The 23657-nt window shown below is 51.4% G+C and overlaps 1 protein-coding gene across 1 annotated transcript; it reads left to right on the top strand.

Moving 5' to 3' along the window:
* The first annotated feature begins 272 nt into the window (after window positions 1-272).
* On the top strand, window positions 273-10581 carry CPN2 (carboxypeptidase N subunit 2). Its single transcript, XM_029215488.1, has 2 exons — window positions 273-335; window positions 8630-10581. The coding sequence occupies exon 2, from the start codon at window positions 8639-8641 to the stop codon at window positions 10280-10282; it is 1644 nt and encodes a 547-aa protein (XP_029071321.1). The 5' UTR covers window positions 273-335; window positions 8630-8638; the 3' UTR covers window positions 10283-10581.
* Window positions 10582-23657: the final 13076 nt, after the last annotated feature.

A 23657-nucleotide genomic window follows, 5' to 3' on the forward strand; every position in this document is an offset into this window, starting at 1 on the left:
AGAAACTTTCTAGGGCCTAGTGGCTGCCCTTAGGGTCCTAAAGTTGCCAAGACCATAACCTTAGCTGGATTTTGGCCCCAACCTGGATCCGTCCATGGGAACAGTTCAGGGTCATTTTGTAATCTGCTGAGGCCTTGCCTAGATTCTCTTCTGCTGTCCTGTGACCCTGGTGACATTCCGGGAACGCTCAGGCCATGTGAGGGGAGGAACCACTGCCTGGAACTTTGACCAGCAGCAGGACTGCTGGGCTCAGGCTGACCACTGACCACACCAGAAGCCCTTCTGCTCCTGAGGAACAGCCAGGGCAGCTGGTCCACAACCGTGAGCCCCTCGCGGTAGGTTTCCTGGGGTCACTACAGGGCTCTGGGGTCTTTGGGATCGTGGGAGGAATCTGGCCTGGGATCCCAGCTTGGGGGCAGGAGATGGGCTGGCCACTTGTCCCAGGTTTCAGAGCATGTCCCCAACTCCATGTAGGCTGCACCTTCTGTGTCCCCTTGCCCGGGCAGGAGAAACCCCTGAGGTACTCAGCCAGGGTGGTGCTGGGCTGGGGCTGGAGGCAGGTCACGGTGTGGGATTCTGAGGTGAAGGTGACCCAGTCCCTGGGCACAGACAGCTCCTAGTGGATGGTGGGGATAAAGCAGTGTGACCATATGTGTAGGGTTTCCCCGTCCCACCCTTGTTTATGCCTGTCATCCTGGCATAATTATCAAGAGCTCTCCTTTTATTCTCAGAAGTGTCCTGGTTTCGATGATAAAGTAGGAATAAAACATGTATGTGGCTACGTTTTAGCAAACATTTATTATTTGCCAGGCACTGCATTAAGTCCTTTATTATTTACCATCTCATTTAGCATATTTATCATCCAATTGAGTGCTAATTTTAACACTAAGGGATGGGGTAATAACCAGGTATTGGGAAACTGAGGCTTAGAGAGGGAGTGACCTGCCCAATCCCACACAGCTAGTAGATAGCCGTGTCAGAATTTAAACCCAGGGTACAGCAATGACAGAGCCCTAATCCATGAAGCAGGATGAAGAATAAGACCCTGGATACAGGCTCACGAGAGCCACAGATACATCCTGTTCAATTCGGCACCCAGGGCCTGAGCACCTCTCTGGCTCAGCCCTGGGCCAGGTGCTGGGGTGCATGGCCAGGTAAGAGATGCTGCGGTCACGGGACCGCCACCTCCCAGGGGCTCCTAGTCAGGTGGTGCAACCGACTAGAAGGCAGAGCAGAAGGACCCACATGTTCAACAGAAGACAAGTCCCTGCAGGGTCCAAAAGAGGCGCAGTCCAGAAAGGCTTCCCAGGGGACGTGGGACTTGTGCTGGCCTGGAGGGTAGGGAGAATGGGGACAGGTAGCAACAGGGAAAGGTCAGCAAGGGCATTCTAGTGGAGGGGGCTGCCTAAGAGAGGGCTAGAGGTGGGGACCATGGGGAGCATTTGGAGAAAGGACAGTGCCCGCTTCACAACCTCCTATTTCAGAATGTTAGTTCCCTTCAGGAAGCTATGACAGTGGATGAAGTTTCCTTGAGCCTCTGCAATGTAATTGCAAGGAAGGAAAGGAATCAAGGAAGCCCCTATTAGGTACTTGGAACTGTGCTGTGCGTTTTACATGATCTAAAAATTTTTTTTAATTGTTTAATTTTTTTGGCTGCGCTGTGCAGCATGCGGGATCTTAGTTCCCTGACCAGGGATCGAACCTGTGCCCACTGGACTGCCTGGGAATTCCCTACATTATTTTTATAATAACTTTCAACCTTATTACAACAGTGACACCTATTTATTATTTTTAAAAGTTGAAAATACACTATTAAGCCAAAGGAAAAATTAAAATCACCCGCAATTAATTCTGTTCTTCAGAGATAACCACTGCAAATATTTTGTGTACCGTCTAAAGCTCTCTAGGGGACCATCAAAGTCACTTCAGTGACATAAACTCAGGTGTGGGTTGAAAGGAGCTTATTACGAATAACAAAAGACGTTCCTCTTATCACTCAGGATATTCCAAGGGTTTTTGGAGCTCTGTGCCAGGAAACAGGAAGACCAAATATAAATTTATTATATCAGAGTACCATAAACCCATGGCCAGTTATTTCATTTAATTGTCACGATGACCCTAATGCGCGGTAATGCGGGTGTTATTATTATTATCATGATTATCATGATTGTTCTCAATCTACAAACGCGGAAACTGGGACTCTGAGGGATTACTTCACTGCTTGGGACACCCTGGGCAGCAGGGAGGGTGGGGAGGGCAGGCTGGCTGGGAAGGGAGCCAGCCCAGGTCCCACTGCCTCAGCCACTTGGCTTACTTCCCTGATTGAGAGGAAAGGAGACTGGGGTCCCGGAGACTTGGATGAGGCAGTCAGGGGCTCCAGATAAGCCTTAGAAGCCCCTCTTCCTGCTCGCAGATGTACTAGAGCCCGAGGGGCAAAATCCAGCCATGTTGGTGAGACAGATCCTGTTGTGGATACCCCAGGTCCAGGGACAAGTCCCCTGGGGATGTCGGGCCGGGCTCTGCGCTCCCGTCACCCTCTGGAAGGAGTGAGGGTTGGCTCTGTGGTGGATGACAGATGGGCTTGTGGTACACACACCAATGTGCCAATCCAAAAGTAATCTGAGAAGAGGAAAGAGTCCATTCGCAGCCAGTCACCCCTCCCACCCTCCTCCACAAAAAGCCAGGCTTCCTCGGCTTGCTGAAGGCATGGAACATTTTTGTGGGCATTTGCTGGTCTCTGTGCAAATGCAGAGGTGGTTTCTTAGATGACGAGTTGGAATCTTCTGGCTGCCGCCCCACTGTCCCCTCTGCTGCCATCCTCCACAGTACCTAGGCGGGGATGCTCCCGGTCTCCAGAGCCTGTGGAGACCTGCTCTTGAGGGTGGCTCGGGGAAGAGGCCCAAGTCCAGGGCATCCTGGCCACATCAGAATCTGAGCTCCACTAAACCAAGGACAAAACAATGACCCGTTTCCCTTGGCCAGAAGAGCCAGAAAGTGCTGTACCGAGACATCCGGCTGGCCCGTAAATGAGGTGCTTGAATGAGCTCACCAGTCCTTCCTTAGCTGACTCCTGTGACTGCTTTACAACAGAGCTGGGGCTGGCCTGGGCTGACGTAGCTGAGTGCTCTCTGTGTACACAGCTCTGGGTTTGGAGCCTTCAATGCATTTTCTCATTCACCCTTCGGAACCACCCCTTGAGGAAGGTAGTATTGAACCTTGCTGTTTTGAAGGTGAGGAAATTGAAGCATGGAGAGGTTAAGTAATTCAGCCAAAGCCACACAGCTAGTAAGGGATGGAGACAAGATTTGAACCCAGACTCTCTGACACCACAGCACAAACTCTTAGCCATTCTAGAGTGATGTGAGAGTGAGTCTTGGGCTGGGACCGGAACATTTGGAAATGATCAATGTTCCATACCCTCACTGTGAGTACCATCTATCACTTCCTTTGCCCCAGTGGACTGGGGCAAGAGGGTCTTGCACTGAACTTTAGAGGCCCTGTTCTGGCTCCCCTCCCACCATGACACGCCCAAGGGGTGAGAAGTTTGCATGATCAAAGGGACATGCCCATCTGGAGGCTGTGTCCCCATCTCAAATCCTGATTCAGGTACCCAGGACCCAGGGCTTGTGTGGCATGCCTCCCGAGGTCCATTTCTCTAGGCTGACCCCGTCACAGAAGTGCGTTCCCTTAGGCTTGTGAGGTGCAGGGACACAGCTGTGCGTGGGATCTCTACTCACAGTACCGGAGAGAGGCCGGTGGGAAGAGAAGGGGACAGGCGGTAGACAAGGTCCCTTGTGTATGTTCACCTTGGGTCCTGAAAATGTGAGTATGGGTCTTCCTGTTCCAGAAGCCTTGTGGTGTTGCTGCAAGCACCTTGCTGACAGCTCAGGCCATCAGGACGGATCATAGCCCCACACTTCTTAGTCGTGTGCCCTTAGACCCGTTACTGTAGCTCTGGGTCCCCCAGTTTCCCTGTCCTGGAAATTTCTCGATGTGCTCTGAGGACCAAGATGTAGGTGTGAGAGCTTTGGGAGCTGGCAGGTGGGTCTCGCCCCCCAGCTCAGCCCCCCACACCAGAGAAGCTCCTCCCACCTCTCCCACCAACCACTGCCTGAGCCTAAGCTGATTTCTCTACACTTGATTTTCTGTGCCATTGATGCCATAGTTTTGACTCAAGTCCTGAATTCTCCAGTTACATCCCTTTGTTGGAAAATTCTAAAGTATTTCTTTTTTTTTTCTGTATAACTACAATATTTTTATTAGTTATCTATTTTATACATATTAGTGTATATATGTAAGTCCCAATCTCCCAATTCATCCCATCACCACCCCCTGCCCCCGCTTTCCCACCTTGGTGTCCATATATTTGTTCTTTACATCTGTGTCTCAATTTCTGCCTTGCAAACCAGTTCATCTGTACCATTTTTCTAGATTCCACATATATGCGTTAATATACGATATTTGTTTTCCTCTTTCTGACTTACTTCACTCTGTATGACAGTCTCTAGGTCCATCCACGTCTCTACAAATGACCCAATTTCATTCCTTTTTATGGCTGAGTAGTATTCCATTGTATATATGTACCACATCTTCTTTATCCATTCGTCTGTTGATGGGCACTTAGGTTGCTTCCATGGCCTGGCTATTGTAAACAGTGCTGCAGTGAACATTGGGGTGCATGTGTCTTTTTGAATTATGGTTTTCTCTGTGTATATGCTGGGTCATATGGTAGTTCTACTTTTAGTTTGTTTTGGTTTTTTGCGGTACGTGGGCCTCTCACTGTTGTGGCCTCTCCCGTTGCGGAGCACAGGCTCCGGACGCGCAGGTTCAGCGGCCATGGCTCACAGGCTCAGCTGCTCTGCGGCACGTGGGATCTTCCCGGACCAGGGCACGAACCCGTGTCCCCTGCATCGGCAGGCGGACTCTCAACCACTACGCCACCAGGGAAACCCTACTTTTAGTTTTTTAAGGAACCTCCATGCTGTTGTCCATTGTGGCTGTATCAATTTATATTCCCACCAACAGTGCAAGAAGGTTCCCTTTTCTCCACACCCTCTCCAGCATTTGTTGTTTGTAGATTTTCTGATGATGCCCATTCTAACTGGTGTGAGGTGATACCTCATTGCAGTTTTGATTTGCATTTCTCTAATAATTAGTGATGTTGAGCAGCTTTTCATGTGCTGCTTGGCCATCTGTGTGTCTTCTTTGGATAAATGTTTATTTCGGTCTTCTGCCCATTTTTTGATTAGGTTGTTTTTTTACTATTGAGCTGCATGAGCTGTTTATATATTTTGGAGATTAATCCTTTGTCCGTTGATTCATTTGCAAATATTTTCTTCCATTCTGAGGGTTGTCTTTTTGTCTTGTTTATAGTTTCCTTTGCTGTGCAAAAGCTTTTAAGTTTCATTAGGTCCCATTTGTTTATTTTTGTTTTTCTGTCCATTACTCTAGGAGGTGGGTCAAAGAAGATCTTGCTGTGATTTATGTCAAAGAGTGTTCTTCCTATGTTTTCCACCAAGAGTTTTATAGTGTCTGGTCTTACATTTAGGTCTTTAATCCATTTTGAGTTTATTTTTGCGTGTGCCATGTAGCTGCCCAGTTTTCCCAGCACCACTTATTGAAGAGATTGTCTTTTTTCCATTGTATATCCTTGCCTCCTGTGTCATAGATTAGTTGACCGTAGGTGTGTGGGTTTATCTCTGGGCTTTCTATCCTATTCCATTGATCTATATTTCTGTTTTTGTGCCAGTACCATATTGTTTTGATTACTGTAGCTTTGTAGTATAGTCTGCAGTCAGGGAGTCTGATTCCTCCAGCTCCATTTTTTTCCCTAAGATTGCTTTGGCTATTCGGGGTCTTTTGTGTGTCCATGCAAATTTTAAGATTTTTGTTCTAGTTCTGCAAAAACTGCCATTGGTAATATGATAGGGATTGCATTGAATCTGTAGACTGCTTCTAAAGCATATTATTTCCAAGTGACATTGGGTTAGAAGTTAGAGGTACAGCAGGGGCGGGTGAGGCTCAGTGTCCCCATGAGGCTTTTCCTTTCACCTGCACCTCTTGCTTTGGTCCCAGCTCTCCCAGCAGGAGTGATCAAGGAAACCAGGAGATCTGGATTCTAACCCAGGCCCCACTGCAGACACCTGGGGGCCTGGCCTCACCCTCTCAATGAGGCTGGCCAGATGGTCCCTAGGGTCCTCATGTCCTTTCTAGTGGGATTTCTTCTGGAAACTGCCTTTGAGAACCAAGGACCAAAGGGGTTAGCAGGAAGGGGACTGGCATGTTGATAATATTATGGCACTTTACAAATAGGATTTGCTCCTCTCTTACTCTAGGTGAGGGAAGGAGGAGGGAGGGCTCAAGGCCGTGCTCACGCCTGGCTACGGTCATTCACTCCGGGCTGGAATCATTCCAGGGAAGGGCAGCTCTGCCTCTCAAGCTGCTCATCTCAGCCATGGGCGGTTCAGTTCAACAGATCCTATCATGAATCAACACGAGCGTAGAGAGGACCACACCCACCTTCTCGCAGAAAGGACAGCTGTGAGAACCCGTCATCTGGAGGACGATGCCAGGTGCTAAGATAGAGAAACATATCAGGAGTCAGAGAAGGCTTCTGTCAGGATGCCCAGGGGTTTCGTGTAGGAGCCTAGGGACAGCCCAGGTAGCAGGTATGGGTGGGACCATGGCTACATCATCCTTCTTCAGCCAGGTCCTCTTCTTCTTATCTGTATTCTGTGCATGCAATCTCAAGAGAATAAAGTCCCACGCTAAAGCTGAACTCTGTAGTGCTGGTCTATGGGATGGCAGGACCAGGAGGCTTGTCCTTTTCCTTAGTGTGTCCTGAGTGGCAGCAAGCACCATCACTGTTAGAGACCTTCCCAACCATGGTGTTTAATCCACCTCCTGTGGCTTACCTATGTGGCCATCAGAGGAGCCTCAAGGGAGCGGCAGCGCTTTTTCAGGGAGAAATTGTTCCTTCTCTATTGATTAGGCAGAAAAATTCCTGGAAAAACTGAGAGTTATTGAGTGTCTGAATGGGAAGAGGGTACAGGGGGCTTTTTGTAAGCACTGTGCTTGCATGTGGAGCCTTTTGGCTGAAGCTGAATCTTGCGATGGAGGAAGCAGCCAGCAGAGGGCAGCAGAGAGGCAGGCAGCAAAGGGTGCTTGGGGCCAAGATTCCCCAACAGGGAGCCAGCTGAGTTCTTGCTGAGGACAGGTAAATTGAGAAAAATTACGATTATATTGCATGAGGATTTTCCCTTTCTTTCTGCCTTTCCTTCTTTCTGTCTGTCTTCTTTCTTTCTTTAAAGGTAAATATATTCTAGCTAAAGGGCATTTTGTTCTTCCTACTTCTTTAATGTTCAAATAATCTTTTCTGTAATGATGGTGGTTTGCAACCTTTAACAATGGTTAGCATAGCTTATTAATTGCTCACACTATGTCAGACACTGTTCTAACAACTTTACCTATATTTACTCATTTAATCCTGCAATTACCCCAACAAGGTTAGCACTAATATTATCATCATTTTACAGATAAGAAAATTGAAGCACAGCCCAAGGTCACATAGCGAGAACGTGATGGAGCTGGTATTCCAACTCATGGAACTTGAACCACTAGAAGCCATGTAAATGATGACGTGGGTGGGAGCAGTAGAGATGTGGGGGGTACAGACCCCCTAATGGGACAATTAAGGCCCCGTTGATCTCGTTATGTGGGAATGTGAACCCAATGCCCCTAAATCATCCTGAAATCTGGAAACATTTAATGTGCTATTTCTCAGTTTCTACATGCTGGCTAGTGGTTTAGACATAAAAAAGACTGAGTGGTAAGTAAAATGTGCTTGTAAGCTGTGTCACCAATTCGTGACCTGTGGTAGATGCTGGCATTAAAAAAATTTAATATTTAGTGAACTAAAAACTTGGTCCCCTTCCCTTATTTAAAACAAAAACCTACAGGTCTGTGGAATCCCCTCATCTGGGACCCACCTGTCCACACAGTGTTGGAAAGTTCCATGGGCTCCAGGCTGGTGATAGGGGTGGCGGGCAGGAGGGGAGCATTTTGGTAGCAGCACTGAAGAGAAGGCGGACTCATTTCAAGACAAGAGCCCGTCTTGTCCCTGTGTCTGCCCTCAGCCTCAGCGGTGCAAAGAGCTGAGGGTAAGATCTCCTCATAATTAGGCTCTGCAATGTGCTGAGATTTGAAAACTCAGGAAGAGTTACGGTTAAAAGAATTTCCAACTCAGGAATAATCTGCCCATATTTTACATATTATCTTAAAATTTCCACAGTACCCATGGTCTCCTTTTATACCCCTGTTCCATGCCTTTTGGTCTTGGTCCCACCTCTTTCTCCAATCTGGAAAGAACACGTCAAGTCCATGAGACCAGGGTCTTTGTCCTGCCACTAACCTGCAGGGTGGGATTATGGACTGGCCACGAGACACCCTTGCTGTCAGAAGGTTAGAACTCTGGTCCTATTGACCTGGCAAGGCTGCTGTGAGGTGGTATGAAAACAACTATTAGAAACATAAACTAGCTTCCCATCTCCTGGCTCTCTGACCAGTGTGCTGGTCACCGGGCTGCCTGCCCTTGACGAAGGTGCCACTTCTGTTTTCGCTTCCCACTCAGATCTAGGAGATGCTGCCCAGAGCCTGGCTGCGCTGGGCCTGCCTCTTGCTCCTGGCCGTGCCTACCCAGCCCTGCCCCAAGGGGTGTGACTGCTTCATCCGGGAGGTCTTTTGCTCCGATGAGGAGCTGGCCACCATCCCGCTGGACATCCCGCCACACGCCACAGACATCATCTTCGTGGAGACCTCGTTCACCGTGGTGGGAGCCAGGACCTTCAGTGGCAGCCCCAACCTGACCAAGGTGGTCTTCCTCAACACCCAGGTGTGCCACTTCGGGCCAGATGCCTTCGGGGGGCTGCCGGGGCTCCAGGACCTGGAGATCACTGGCGGTGCCTTCTCCAACCTCAGCACTGACATCTTCTCCAACCTGACCTCGCTGGGCAAGTTCACCCTCAACTTCAACATGCTGGAGGCTCTGCCTGAGGGCCTCTTCCAGCACATGGATGTCCTGGAGTCCCTCCAACTGCAGGGCAATCAGCTCCAGACGCTGCCCGGGAGGCTCTTCCAGCCTCTGAGACGTCTGAAGACCCTCAACCTCGCTCAGAACCTCCTGGCCCAGCTGCCCGAGGAACTGTTTGCCCCCCTCTGCAGCCTGCAGACCCTGAGGCTGAGCAACAACGCACTGACCGGCCTGCCCCAAGGGCTGTTCAGCCACCTGGGCGGCCTGCAGGAACTCTTCCTGGACGGCAACTCCATCTCCGAGCTGCCCTCGCAAGCGTTCGCGGGGCTGTCCCGCCTGGAGAAGCTATGGCTGCAGCGCAACACCATCAGCCACCTGCCCCGGTCCATCTTCTCCTCCCTGGGCAATCTGACCTTCCTGAGCCTGCAGGGCAACGCACTGCGGACGCTGCCCGCCAGCCTCTTCGCCCATTCCCCGGGCCTGGTCAGCCTGTCCCTGTCCCACAACCAGCTGGAGACCATCCCCGAGGGAGCCTTTGCCAACCTGTCCAGCCTCGGGTCCCTCACGCTGTCGCACAACACCCTCACCCATCTGCCGGCTGGCGTCTTCAGGGGCCTTGAGGGGCTGGTCAAGCTCTATCTGGGCAGCAACAACCTGACGGCCCTGCACCCAGCCCTCTTCCAGAACCTGTCCATGCTTGAGCTGCTCAGCCTTTCCAGGAACCTCCTGACCACGCTCCCCCAGGGCATCTTTGACACCAATTACAACCTGTTCAACCTGGCCCTGCACGGCAACCCCTGGCAGTGCGACTGCCACCTGGCCTATCTCTTCGGGTGGCTGCACCAGTATAGCGACCGGCTCTTCAACAGCCAGACCTACTGTGCCGGCCCCGCCTACCTGAAGGGTCAGGTGGTGCCCGCCCTGAGGGAGGAGCAGCTGGTGTGCCCGGTCACCCAGGACCACCTGGGCTTCCAGGCCCCGGGGCCGGAGGACAGGGAGCCAGGGGGCGGCTGGGATCTGGCCATGGAGGAGAAGGCGACCCGGGGCCGGTGCATCTACAGCAACCCCGAGGGCACCGTGGTGCTGGCTTGTGACGAGGCCCGGTGTCGCTGGCTGAACGTCCAGCTGTCTCCCAGGCGGGGCTCGGCCTCCCCGGGACTGACGTTCAATGGCAGTCAGGAGTGGGACTTGAAGTCCAGCTGTGGCTCTGTGAGGGTCACTGTGTCGATTGAGGCTCTGGCAGGGGAGCCCTAGATGCAGAGCAGATGGGCTGGGAGCCTGGGCAGACAGCCTCCAGGCCCAGCCAGGCAAGAGCCGGCGAGGGGAGCTGAAGCTTTGGTTCTTCAGATGCAAGGGATGGAGCTGCATCTCCCCGGGTGGAGTGTGTGGGGGTTCACCCCCCGAGTCTCCGCCGCCCCCTCCTCCTTCATCCTCCCAGTCTCTGAGTCTGAGACCTAACAGGGCCTTCCTCAAGCTTTGCAAAGCATCCGTTAAATCTGCATCGTGGTCCAGAGAATAAACTGATGGCGTTGCCCTGGTGTTTTTCTGTTATTGAATACCCACCCTAATCTCATCCCCACCCTGAGATACCCTCTTACCACTGCTCCATTTCCACAAAGTGGAGGCCACCCGCTCTTGACATCCAGTTCAAGAGCCAGTGTCTGTTTCTATTTCTCTGCCTGGAACTGTGGTTTTAATTGATAAAGACAAATAGGGGAGAGGATAAAAGCAGAGGTGACCAGAAAGATGAGGGGCGGGGCTCTGACTCCACGTTCAGGGGGCTCATGCCATTCGTGCCCCACTCCAGCGCTTCCAGGAGAAGCCAGGTGACAGGGGCTCTGGAGGGGAAATGCTTTGCCTGTTCAGCCGATGGGATGGCTGCTCCCTGAGGGGAGGGGGGAGGAGGGAGCTGGGTGGCTGGGACCGACGCCCTTCAGTTGTAAGTGTCGGCCTCTGCGGACTGCTCACTCACTGAAATGGTCCTCTCTTGGTTCTGGGGACACCACCCTCTTACCCAAGCCCAGCTGCTCTCCCAGTTTTACCCAGTCACCTCTTGCGCGCTGGTGTCCTCGGAGCTGGCTGTCATTCAGGATCCCTGGGTAATCCCTGTGCAGGCCCTTGGGGTCAGATGCCGCCTCTACGCTGATGACCTCAAATCTCCAAAGACCTGAGCCAAATCTCGGACTCGGGTTTCTGGCTCCATGATGAGACATCTGCCTGCTCTGCCTGCAGCCCCGTGTTTTATCATGACAGCCACAAACACGTCCAAACCAGACTCCGACCCCAGCTCCTCCAGGGTCCCAGCAAATCGCCAAGCCCAGGAGCTGGGAGTGGTCTTCAATCTCTCCTCCCCTTATTCCTCTTGGCCAACCAGTCACTGAATGCTTCTGAGTGCCACTCTGTCCATTTCTCCTTTCCCGTTCCCAGCCCAGGGAAGCTCTTTGTCTCCCTGGATTGAACCGTGACCCAGCCCCCTTCCTGGTTTCCCAGCCTGCGGTGCGGACTGGCTTGGGTGAAGTGCTGGGGTAGGGGAGGGAGAAATAAATCAGATGTACAGCAGGCCCTCCAGGGGCTCATAGTCTGGTGGAGAGATCAGAAAAGGATTCATGGGATGAAAACATAAGTAAGACGGGGTGGGCACCAAGAAGGTGCTGGGGAGTTCAGGGGAGGTGGAGGTCTGGATGAGCACAGACCTCGGGAAGCTGCATTTGATCCCTGGGCCTTGAGATTGTGCAAGAAGCATGTGAGTCAAGGGATGGAGACAGGCAAGTGGGTGAGGACAGGGCCATGGCCTCTGGAACAGGCTACAGGTGGGAGAGGAGATGGGGAGATAAGTAAGGCTGAAAGGTAGCTGGAGCCTCGACAGGCCCAGGGAGGAGTTCACGTGTTCATTAAGAATGCCCAGCTGTTACTGAAGGACTTTATGCAGAGGAGGGTCATGCTCCTGCCTGTGAAGTTTGAGGAGATCAAGAGACAGGGAAAACAGTAAGGATTCTTGCTTGGCTTGAGCTAAGAGCTGAGCTAACAGCTCAAGGATGCCAAGGAAATAGAATGAAAAGTTTTCAGCATCCGAACAGCACATACACAGATGGATTAAAAGACTGAAATAATTACAGAAATGCAAATTCAAACAATATAGGTATCACTTCATACCTATTAATCCCATGGAAATTAGAAAGCTGGATTATGGGCACAGGGGAGCCTCCAGGTGCCGCTGGCTGGTGCAGCCACTCCTTCAAGGACACGAGCAAGCCTGAGGCAAAGAAAGGGTTTGGTGAGGGAGTCAGGGGTCCAGTGGGTGGGGCTGGAAGATGGGGGGAGGGAGAAACCTGGGGTGACTCTCAATTTTCTCTCCTGGGAGACAGGGGGGACAGTGAAGCCATCGACCAAGGGCAGGGGCAGTTTTGGGGAAAGGGAGGAGAAAGATGCCAGCTTTAGACAAGGAAGTACAACTTCACCCTCATGTCCAGTGACGCCCTTTTAAAAAGACATGCTTCCTGAGCGTCAAACCAGTTAAATTCTAAGGTGATGGAAGGTAGTTTGGCAGCTGTGCCAAAGGAACAGACTGTCTCCCAGATTCATTTGGTTCAGTTCCCAAAAGCCTCTGGTTTAAGAATAATCCTGACCAGGTCCTCCAAGGTTGGGGAACGTTGCTTCCCCAGAAAGGAGGAGGCCCGTGGTGCCAGTCCCCAAGGCTTGTGCTTTCACTGCCCAGGCCCAAGGCTGGGCTGCAGTGGCTGCTAGCTTCCAGCTCGTTGTGATATCCACTGTCTGGGGAAAGGGTCACCAGCACACAGGAGGCGCTTCCCAAATCTCCATCAAATGGATGCCCGTCTGAACTACAGCTGCTGGTCCAAATAGTCCTTGGGTCTACCGCCAGGGAAAAAGGAACAAGATAATCCCGCAGACATTTCTCTTAATTATATTTCCTCCCAATAGAACTCTTTGTTAGGTTAAGATATAATAATTTTTCTCTGTGCTGAATGGTGCTGTGGAAAGGGCACCGGCTGACAGGGCAAGCTGCTTGCTGGCCCTTTCAAGTTGGTTGGACGAGATCAGAGTCACTGTGCTCTTTGGGTAGGATTGCCAGATTTACAAATAAGCACATACATACTGCTAGGGACATATTTATATACTAAAAAAGCGATTCGTAGTTTATTTAATTGGGTATATTATTTGGTGACCCAACCATCTGATGAAAGTGGGGAAACAATGGGGGCAGAGGTGAGGGTTCAGGGGTTCTCTTCAGGGCCAGGGAGGCCAGGCAGGCCAGGCCTGAGCCTGCAGTGGTGCAGGTCCTGACTACTGAGGGCTGCTAGGGTCTTCAGGTTGGAGCTGACAGGAAGCAGGGGGCGCTGAGCATCCCCCCAGACCGAGGTACGCAGACAAAGAGGCAGCTCTGAGTGTGCTGTGCACCCAGGGCCCTCGGTCCTGCTGCCTGTTTCCTTGTGAGGTGGTCCCAGTCTGGGGCAGCAGTAGAGCTTTTGATGGGTTCTGGAAAGAAATCAGGACACTTGGCTCCCCCTTCCTTAACATTTGGCTTTTGGCAAATCATGGCTCCTCTCTGGGCCAGAGGAGGTTGGTTCTCAATGCTGACTGAATCCTAGAATCACCTGTGGGAAGTTATAAACGACAACAGGGTCCCACTTCCAGAGATGATGATTCAACTGGCCTAGGGAGACCCAGATATCAGTTTAAACACACACACACACACACACACACACACACACCATCCCCAGTGATTCTAATGCTCAGCCAGGCTTGAAAACTCAGGGCTCGATTTTGTCCACTATCTGTAGCTGCCCCAGGGCTGTGGATACAGCCAAATGCTCACCTTATCAGACCCACCTGGTGTAATGCTTGGGATGAATTCATGAACACAATAAGCCACAACACTGTGTCCCAAAATATCTCGTAGGTTTTTTTGTTTGTTGGTTGGTTGGTTTTATTTTATCATCCTCAGTGTTCTCAGATTTTGGAGAAACAATAAGCTGAGTGCACGCTGGCTTGTTTTCTTGCAGTACGAGGACGAGGGTGGCTAAGTTCCTCCAAAGCACCTCCTTACAGCAGATGGGAGTCCTTGCGCTGATGCCTGGAATGTTCCACAGTTCTTCAGTGACTTCCCCGCCACTTGCTAGCAAGGTAACCTTGGGCAAGTTACTGAAACCCTCTGCACCTCAGTTTTCTCATCCGTGCTGTTTATCATGGGGATAATACTACCCACCTCACAGCGCTACTGGTGAAGATAAAATATTCATTCAGGGAACGAACCGAAAACAATGAGACGTGGTAAGTTCTCAAAAATGTTATCTCTTATCATTATTATTTCTAGAGAAGTGTGTGTGTGTGTGTGTGTGTGTGTGTGTGCGCGCGCGCACGCGGGGGAGGCAAGAACTGGCCAATCTCTTGGCCATTGCACTTGTTTCACCCGTATTCATTGGTGTTTCTAGGAGGATGTTAACATTGCTGTTTATATATCAAGATTATATTATTGGGAGGATTGGAAACGCCATTTACAAAATTATTCAGTGCTAACAGTGGATACTGGAAAAGTGGATGGTGCTGCCACAGATAGACAATTTCGCACAATACTAGTGCAGTAAGGAATTCTTTCTCACACTGTTTTCGGCCTGCGTCCATCTCTTGCATCCGTAGACAGTTCAACATCTCACAAACCTGCAAAGGTTCCGATTCTGGGTCTCAGGGCGCCCCCGCGTGGCCAACTGGGAGAACGGCTTTCCGGGAAGTCACAACCAGGGAGCTCCAGAGGGGACAACATGACCACATGGATGCTTCCCGGCTGGCAGCTCCTGCCGAGCTTCTGTTTCCTGCGATTCTGGAACGTGCCCGCGCCCAGGGAGCGGGTTGGAGCGGAGGCTGAGGTCCCAGGTGCACTTCCACCTCGTGGCGTTTAGACATGCCGGGCGTTCAGATTTGTCCCAGTGATGTTCTGCATGGGGAGGATGGGGGGACAATCCTGCACGACTGTGGGTTGTCTTGCGTCTCCCATGGCTTCCAAACAGACCTCCAGACACTGCTGTGGGTGAAATCCTGCCAGTGATGATCTCTGTTCATATACACTCAAAATTGTGGTCTCTGCCTTGTTGTCTGCACACTTTTTCCAGGACTGTCCCTTCGTATATATATATTCTGGGAAGACTGTGCTTTATTTTCTTTGGAATTTTATTCAGAGTTTTTCAGGATTTGGGAAAAAAATCCCCCTTGGCAATGCTTAACTCTTATTTCAAGAAGTCGCGTATAGACGAAAAGCAACTTCTCTTAAATTCATCCTTTACTCAGTATCTAGTAGGTGAAAGCCTCTAACTACTTCATCAAGTCTCTGGTGAGGTCTTATCTAAGCATTTACACGCAAAAATGAATATTATTTTATTATAAACTGCCTTTTCTTTCTAGCTTATGACAGTCAGAACATTTAATTTTTAAATTCTCTTTGAGATCTGATGATATCTGTGAAATTTATTTCGGGAGACTGAAGGGGGTGTTAAGATTTATTTGGTTTAAAAGCGGTGTTGGGTCTGTTGGTGATGAGCTCCACTGTTGCAAAGTAACAGAAGGAGCAAAAGCTAGATGTCAAGGTCTCCAGAGAAACAGAAGCAGGAGGATATATATATATACAGAGAGAGAGAGAGAGAGAGAGAGAGAGAGAGAGAAGGGAGATTTATTACAGGAATTAACTTATGCAATTATGGAGGCTGAGAGATCCCACGATTTGCTGTCTGTAAGCTTCAGAGTCCGAAGGCCGGAGAACCAGGAGCTCTGATGTCCAAAGGCAGGAGAAGACAGATGTCCCAACTCAAGCGAAAGGGCAAATTGGCCCCCCCTCCACCGTTATGTTCCGCTCAGGCCCTCAGTGGATTGGATGGTGCCCACCTGCATTGGTGAGGGCCATCTTTACCCAGTCTATGGATTCAAATGCTAATCTCTTCTGGAAACATCCTCATAGACACACCCAGAAACAGTGTTTCACCAGCTATCTGGGCATCCCTTAGTCAAGTTGACACATAAAATGAACCATCACAGTCTCTGTCAGTGGAGGTCTTTAAGTTATTTCCTGGCTCCTTTTCCCCACAGGCAGAGACTGTGGCCGCCTTTCCCACACCGTGTGATGGTACCCCTCATTTCCCCATTGCAGAGAAGTTTGTAAAAGGGAGTAGAGATTCAAGCTGCCTTTGGAGAGAGAGAAAAGATTAGGAAGCCTCATTTGTGGCATCCGCTCTGTCTCAACCTTGCTGTGCGATTGTGAGCAAGTTACTTGCCCTCCCTGGGCCCCTGAATCTTCATCTGGTAACCAGGGGCTGAAAGTTTTGAGCACTGACGTCCTCTTCAGGTGGGTGTGTGGAAGGTCTCACCTCCTGCCCCGGCCCTCCAAGGTAGGCTCACCTGGTCTTGGGGATGCTGGGCACCTGCAGCAGGGCCCAGCCAGAGTCTGAGCTCTCAGAGCTCTGGGCCCTTAGGCCTTCGACATGCAGAGTGCCATCGGGGCCTTCCAGGCTGGCCCCTCAGGAGCTGCCTACTGGCTGTGACCAGTGACGGTCAGCTCACTGTCTCCTGACACAGCCCACCTTCCCTGGGCAGCTCCAACTGTCCAAATGGGCCTCCCCGCTGGCCTGGCCAAGTGGACACTCCTGTCCCTACAGTGACCTTCAGAAATGGAAGCAGCTTTCCCATCTCCTCAATCATCCCAGCCCTTCAGTCATCCCAGCTCCAGTGTAACCCTCCCCAGTCACAAGTTCTCATAAGCAGCTGCTTCCTGCAGGGTGTGGTCTTCATAGAAACCATGGTTGGGAGCCCTCATGAAGGATGTGCCCTCCTCCCGCTGTGGATGGATCACAAGTGTGGAGCGTAGACCTGACCGCCTTCCCGCAGGGCTGGGCTCTGGGCCAGAGGCCCCCTTGGTAGATAGAGAAGCCATTTTCCTGATGCCGTCATCTGATAGGTTCCCTCCATGGCTGACACCTGGGGTCGTTTTATTTCTTCCTCAAACTATGTGGCTGGCCTGCCTGTGTGCTTTGGTTCCACTCCTGTAGGATGGATTACCCCAACAGCAGCCTTGCCAGGCTTTCCTCGTCAAGCTGGATTTCATAGAAATTCCAGAGACTCTGGGTTCAGCCTTCATAGAGAGATCCTTCATGGTCAAAGACATTCCTTTTGTGGAGTGGGGAGCACTGATGACCCTGCGAGGCTGAAAAAGGTGGCATTTGCCTATAAGGCCTTTGAAGCAGGTGTGCTGATGGTCTGGAAGGCTGGTGTGCTCAGGCTGCTACAGCTTCACGGGGCCTCATCTTGTCAGCTGCAGAAGCAGAAACTCGGTCCTGAGAACGACAAAGGCATGAGGAGAAGAGACTGTTTGATGACCTTGCTAATTAGAGAAACGGTTCTGGAATAATACTGACATTTTCTTCCTGCTCAAGGGACCAGGCTCCAGCTGACTTTTGTGTCCATGGTTGAGAGAGATCTTTGCCCTTCCCGGGAAAGCCTTTCAGAGACTGTCCCACTGAAGCCCTTCTGCTAGCAGAGACCAGGATTGGATGCCACCCCTCAGGATTCGGGACAATCTTGTGTCCCACGTTGAAATGAACATTCAGCACAGTGGGACTGAATTTTTTTTCTGGAAACTCCTTGAGCTGGAAGTGATGAATTTGGAGAGCAACCTTCCTGGGGGGCTCCCATGTTCTGTCTTCTTTGGACCAGTCCAGCACACAGGAGGAAACTCAGCTTTGTTTTTCATGGTCTGTATAATTTATACAAGCAACAGGGACCCAGCCTGCATCCCCTACTAATATAGAGTTCTCTCTACAAAATATAGATAATTTTGTCCCCTATGGCAGCCGGAGGGGGAGGGGAGGGAGGGTACGAGGAGGAAGGTTAAGATCCATCCTCTGGGGCAGCAGAGGGCAGGGGCAGGGGCAGGGCCAGGCCAGGGCAGGAAGGCACCATCAGCATTGACAGGGAGGGGTCTGGGGAGGGGCTACAGGAAAGCAGCCAGGGGCTGGGGGCCCAGGAGATGGGGGTGCCAGCGTGGGGGTCAGTATTTGTGGTGGGCGGGGGTTCACTAGTGTCTTTGGTAGGGGCTGAAGGTACCACCAGTGGGGGACAGGGGTTGCACAGGAGTCTCATCAATAGAAATAGGGTAAAGGTGAGAGGGTCGGGGTCGGGGTGACCTCAGGTCCTAGGAACCCAGGAGCCGAGTGGCTGCCGGGACACTCCCGGTCCATTTACGCAGTGCCCCTCCCCCAGGAGCAGGGGTCCGGGTCTGAACTTCTGCCAGTTCCGTTGGTTCAGCCAAATCGCTCTTAACCAAGAAGTTGATCGTTTCTCAGGATCAGATTTCACCTCTGCCTTGGGGAATCATGGATTTGGGAAATTCACAGATTTCAGCGTGGGAGCCAATTCAATCACCTCTTTAGAGGTGGCGTGTTTTCTTCTCTTGCCAAATGTGAGGAGTCTCTCCCCGCAGTCATTGCGGTGGTGAGCTTGCCTCAAGGGACTTCTGTATCCCCACGGAAGCTCTAATCCATGAGGTTCCCTCCCACATGGCCCCAGAGGAGTCCCAGGTGGGTGCAGCTGTCAGCATCTCAGAGGGACAGCGGGTCTCGCTCAGTCTGCGCCATCCTCAGGCACACCAAGCGCCAGCCCTGCTGACCACCCGACAACCGCCTGGCCTCCTGCCTGCCTGCAGCCGCATCCTTGGCAGCCCCCGCTGTGCGAATTCCAGCCCTCAAACCACACATAGTGACCACCCCTGTGAAGGCACTTCATCAACCCTGATGTCCTCTGAGCAGCCGTGACCCTCAAACTTCAGCCCTCCTGTCACTGCTGCCTTGCCCAGAACACCAGTCTTTGCGGTCTTCAAAGCCATGGCTTGTTCGGGGACGGAGGCCCCGTGGGATATGCTTCCCTCTGCCTAGATTTAGTCCCTCTCCAGCAGGGAGCCCACTGCCACGCTGTGCGGCTGAGCCCATCCAAGAAGGAAGCTCCCATTCACCATTCACTGCATGTCCCAGGAGGTTCTACAGCCAAGGCCTCCCTCTCTCCCGACCAACCTTTCCCCTAAAAACACCCACATGCTTTTGCCACCCCTGTTTTCAACAGCACAGAAAACACTCAGCTCACTGACCCCTTGTTTCTCCCCTGTGCCCCTCCCAGGGCTGCAGTGGGTTACCATCGACACACCTGCTGCAGTGTGTTCTCAGCCTGTCCCTGAAGTGTGGCTCTTTTGTGGCTTTTCCCCAGCTGTGCCATCAGCCTTGGTACCCACAGGTTGTCCCTGGTGCCTTTGAGGCTGAGAAAGTTGCGGGGTAGAGAGGCGAGCCCAGAACAGAACTCTTCCCATGGGAGGAATCCCATGGAGTTACCTGAAGCCAGTGTGGGCACACACCTCCTCTCGCCCACAGGAGGGGACATACGACTTCTTGGGAGAGGAAAGGGGTTAGACTGAACCCCAGGAGGCTGAACAAGGAGATTTTTATTCAATCCCTGGTTGGATTCTATTTTTGCTCCAAAATCTGTGTGTCAGACATCATACTTTTGGCATCTGTGAAGCTGGCAAACTTGTGAACACCCTCAGAGTCCTAAAACTTGCATTTGTGGAGTTAGCACATCCTAATAAACAGCAGGCCGAAGCCTTAGGGCACGGGTCCCCAACCCCCAGGCCGGGGACAGTCCGCAGCCTGTTAGGAACCAGGCCACACAGCAGGAAGCGAGCGTGAGGCGGGAGCGAAGCTTCGTCTGCAGCTCCCCATGGCTCCCCATTGCTCACATTACTGCCTCAGCCACCTCCCACCCCCCAACCCCTCCCTAACGCCCCCCGCTCCCGCCCCCCACGTAAAGATTGTCTTCCCACGAAACTGGTCCCTGGTGCCAAAAGGTTGGGGACCGCTGCCTTAGGGCGTTTGCAATAAGTATTATTAGATCCACTGCCTTTGCCCACAAACACGTCGCCTATTTAAATTGAAATAGAAGAACTCGTTCATACAAAATTTCACTATCCAACCTCTACACTCTCCAAATTAGAGCTCTAACCAGGAAAAAGAAAAATGTCTCACGAGCAGCCAAAGTAAGTTTCCAGTGCCTTGGATGAAAGCTCGTGCATTTGCTCAAAGAAATATTCCTGCACTCAGGGTCTGTTCACTTTTATGTTAGACACAAGTCCATCACGTTTCGTCATATGGTTTCCAGACTGTAGTAGATTAAAGGCAAAAAATGTAAACTGGGAGGAGGGTGGCAGTCCTGCTGGAGACTTGCTAGCAACAAACAAAGAGACACAAAAATGGCAGAATCAAACACGAATTCCCGAAGAGGCGCAGCTGGGCCATTGAGTGGCAGGGACTTGGGTAACTCCCAAGGTAACACGTATTCCAGCGCAGAGCTGGAGGTAAATAATAAGCCCTGGTGGATAACGATGGCCCGAGCTGCCTGGAAAAGTCCACGTTACGTACAACACTGGCTTGATTTGCGGTCCCCTGAAAGCAGAGCTTGGGGCAAGGGCTTGGATGCAGTCTAATTGGGAGGTGATCCCAGGAGGCAGGCGCATGCGACAGGGAAGGAGGAAAAAGCAACATACAGATGACTGCCGAAGCTGCTCTGGGTAACGGGGCTGACTCCAGAAGGACTGCCTGAGAAGCATCCAGAACGACTCTAGGAGGCAGAGCATTTACCCAGCAGCTCCCACCCCCACCTCCCATCCGCCCCCACTTCCGGAAGTGGGCTCGAGGATGGCGGAGGATGGAAAGCCCGCCGCACCCGGAAGCTGCTGCTGGGAAACGGCCCGGATGAAGGCGGCTGCTTCGAGCACCCTGAGTACAGCAGCGGCTGCGAGCTCTAAGGGGTGTAAGTGTTATCAATTAACAGGGCGTGTGCTCAGTTATCCAGAAGATGAGTCAATCCAGAATGGCCCTTCCTGAGGGCTCTGGGCTCACAGTGCCCCTGGGGATGTTGAAAGAGCTCCTGTGCTGGCGGATGTGCTCCTGTCAGGGCCAGAGCCTATGGTAGCTGTTTTCAGCGGAGGCTCCTGGCGACTCTTCGTTAATCCAGGCGTCAGCCCACCGGACACTTCAGTGCCACTCCTACTGCCGCCTCCTTCAGCCGCTTCTCTGGAGGCGCGATGCCTTCACTCGTCCCCAGATGTTGCCTGCTGTCTTTGGTCAGGCTTCCCAGAAGACCTTGAGGTGAGGGTCCAGATGCGGGTGATTTCTCATCAGGAAGTGATCCTGGGAGAGGCTGGTAAGAGAGTGGGAGAAGATGACAGGGACGTGGTGGGAAGTCTAGCAGTATGCGACCTCAGACAGAGAACCAGCCCCAGCCCGGGCCTGCAAGAAAGCTCTGGAGTGTAAATTATTTCCCAGTTTGCCCTAGCCGGCCCCAGTGGTGGGAGGACAGCTCTGCAAAGAGTCACAGATGCCTTGGTCAGGGGTGAAAGCACGCAGAGGCTGGGGAAGGGTGCACGGGACCAGTGAAGGTGGCCCTGGGGATCTGGGAGCATTGCCATTGTCCACTACAGTTGGGTCCTACTGTGAGCCCGGCGCTGGGCTAAGGTGTGGTTTTGCTGTGTTTACTGTCTATCCACTGGGAGAAGGAGCTGGTTCTGGTTACCTCTGCCCTCAAGTGCACAAGACCCTAGGAGACCTGAGTCCTCCACTGGGTCCTGTGACCACAGGGCCTCAGTTTCCCATGTATTAATGAGGGGGGTTGACTTGTAAGACAGCCTCCCGCGGTGGTCACTGAAGCCTGATGTGGTGGCGTGTGCATACGGAGAGAACGCACTTTTTAGTTGTCGTTTGTCGTTTCTTATCTAGAGATATATGATTAAAATTCTATTATAAGGGCTTCCCTGGTGGCGCAGTGGTTGGGAGTCCGCCTGCCGATGCAGGGGACGTGGGTTCGTGCCCCGGTCCGGGAAGATCCCACATGCCGCGGAGCGGCTGGGCCCATGAGCCATGGCCGCTGGGCCTGCGCGTCCGGGGCCTGTGCTCCACGGTGGGAGAGGCCACAGCAGTGAGAGGCCCGCATACTGCAAAAAAAAAAAAAAAAAGTTCTATTATAAGGCTGCTGGTGAGACACACAGACTGTTTAATGAGATGGTAGGGTGGAATCCTAGGAGCATTTTACTTCTGTAAATTTAATCCTAAGATCTAAGGAGAAAGGTTGAGGGTCGTGCCAGCGAGAAAGAGAGAGGAGGTGGGGCAGGTAGGTAATTTTAGGTGGATTTTTTTTTAACCGAAGTATAGTTGATTTACAATGTTTCCGGTGTACAGCAAAGTGATTCAGTTATACATACATACATATATAGGTATATATATATTCTTTTTCAGATTCTTTTCCATTATGATTATTACAAGATATTGAATATAGTTCTCTATGCTATACAGTAGGACATTGTTGTTTATGTATTTTATGTATAGTAGTGTGTATCTGTTAATCTCAAACTCCTCATTTATCCCTCCCCCACCCTCTTTCCCTTTTGGTAACCCTAAGTTTGTTTTCTGTCTGTGAGTCTGTTTCTGTTTTGTAAATAAGTTCATTTGTATCACTTTTTTAGATTCCACATATAAATGATATCATATGTATTTGTCTTTCTCTGACTTACTTCACTTCATATGCTAAACTCTAGGTCCATCCACGTTGCTGCAAATGGCATTATTTCATTCTTTTTTATGGCTGAGTAAAATTCCATTGTATATACGCACCACATCTTCTTTATCCGTTCATCTGTCGATGGACATTTAGGTTGCTTCCATGTCTTGGCTGTTGTAAATAGTGCTGCTGTGAACATAGGGGTACATGTATCTTTTTGAATTCAAGTTTTTGTCTCTTCTGGATATATGCCCTAGGTTGATGTTTTTAGGGTGGTGAGATAGTTGAGGCAAATCAGGCTTAAGAACAAGAGGCAAGAATAAAAGATAATTACCACTTGAGGACAGGACAAAAGAAGTGTAAACGGTTGAGCTGCAGTGTCCTCTGGCTGTTGCCCACCCACATTGCGAAGAGCACAAAGGCCAGCTCTTCCCGTAGAGTTACTGTTCCACGGTGAGGGAAGCTGTAGCTGTGTGGGCTCACTTGCACTTTAGAATCTACCATGACCCAATCGACCGCGTGGATGGTGGCTGTAGCTCTGCTCTTCAGAGCCCATCTTGGAAGGAGGGGCTTTTTGAGTGATGAGAGTTTTCCTGCCTGTCTCTAGCATCCATAAAGTATATTGGCAGGATGCGGGGACCTCTCAAAGCTGTGTGCTCCCGGCTGACCTATTCTATGCCTGGGAAGGATGCTGCACCCCAAAGAATGCTTGGGGCCGGGGTCGGGTCACGGGCGGAAGCCTGAATGCCAAGCAGTCATTAGGGGAGATTGATGGAGGGGAGCGCCTTGAGGGGGCCCCAGAGGCCTGCCGCAGTTTCATTGCGGTTATTTATGGTCTAGCTGGGGCGTCAGAAACGGGATGACAGCTCGCCGTAAGCTGACCTGGCTGGCGCACAGCCTGCAGCCTTCTGCCTGCCCATTCCTCAACTTGAGGAATGTCAGCCTCAAAGACAGTGACCAGACGTGGGAGGTGTGGAAGGAGAGATTCCAGAATGCATCCTAACCCTGAGACCTCTTTATCCAGAGAGAGGTGTGT

The sequence above is a fragment of the Monodon monoceros genome, unplaced genomic scaffold (assembly GCF_005190385.1).
Source record: "Monodon monoceros isolate NGI ecotype Baffin Bay Population unplaced genomic scaffold, NGI_Narwhal_1 Super_Scaffold_11, whole genome shotgun sequence".
Classification (NCBI taxonomy): domain Eukaryota; kingdom Metazoa; phylum Chordata; class Mammalia; order Artiodactyla; family Monodontidae; genus Monodon; species Monodon monoceros.

Coding starts and splice junctions, on each gene's coding strand:
- CPN2 (XM_029215488.1), top strand. CDS start 8,639: ATGCTGCCCAGAGCCTGGCTGCGCTGGGCCTGCCTCTTGCTCCTGGCC.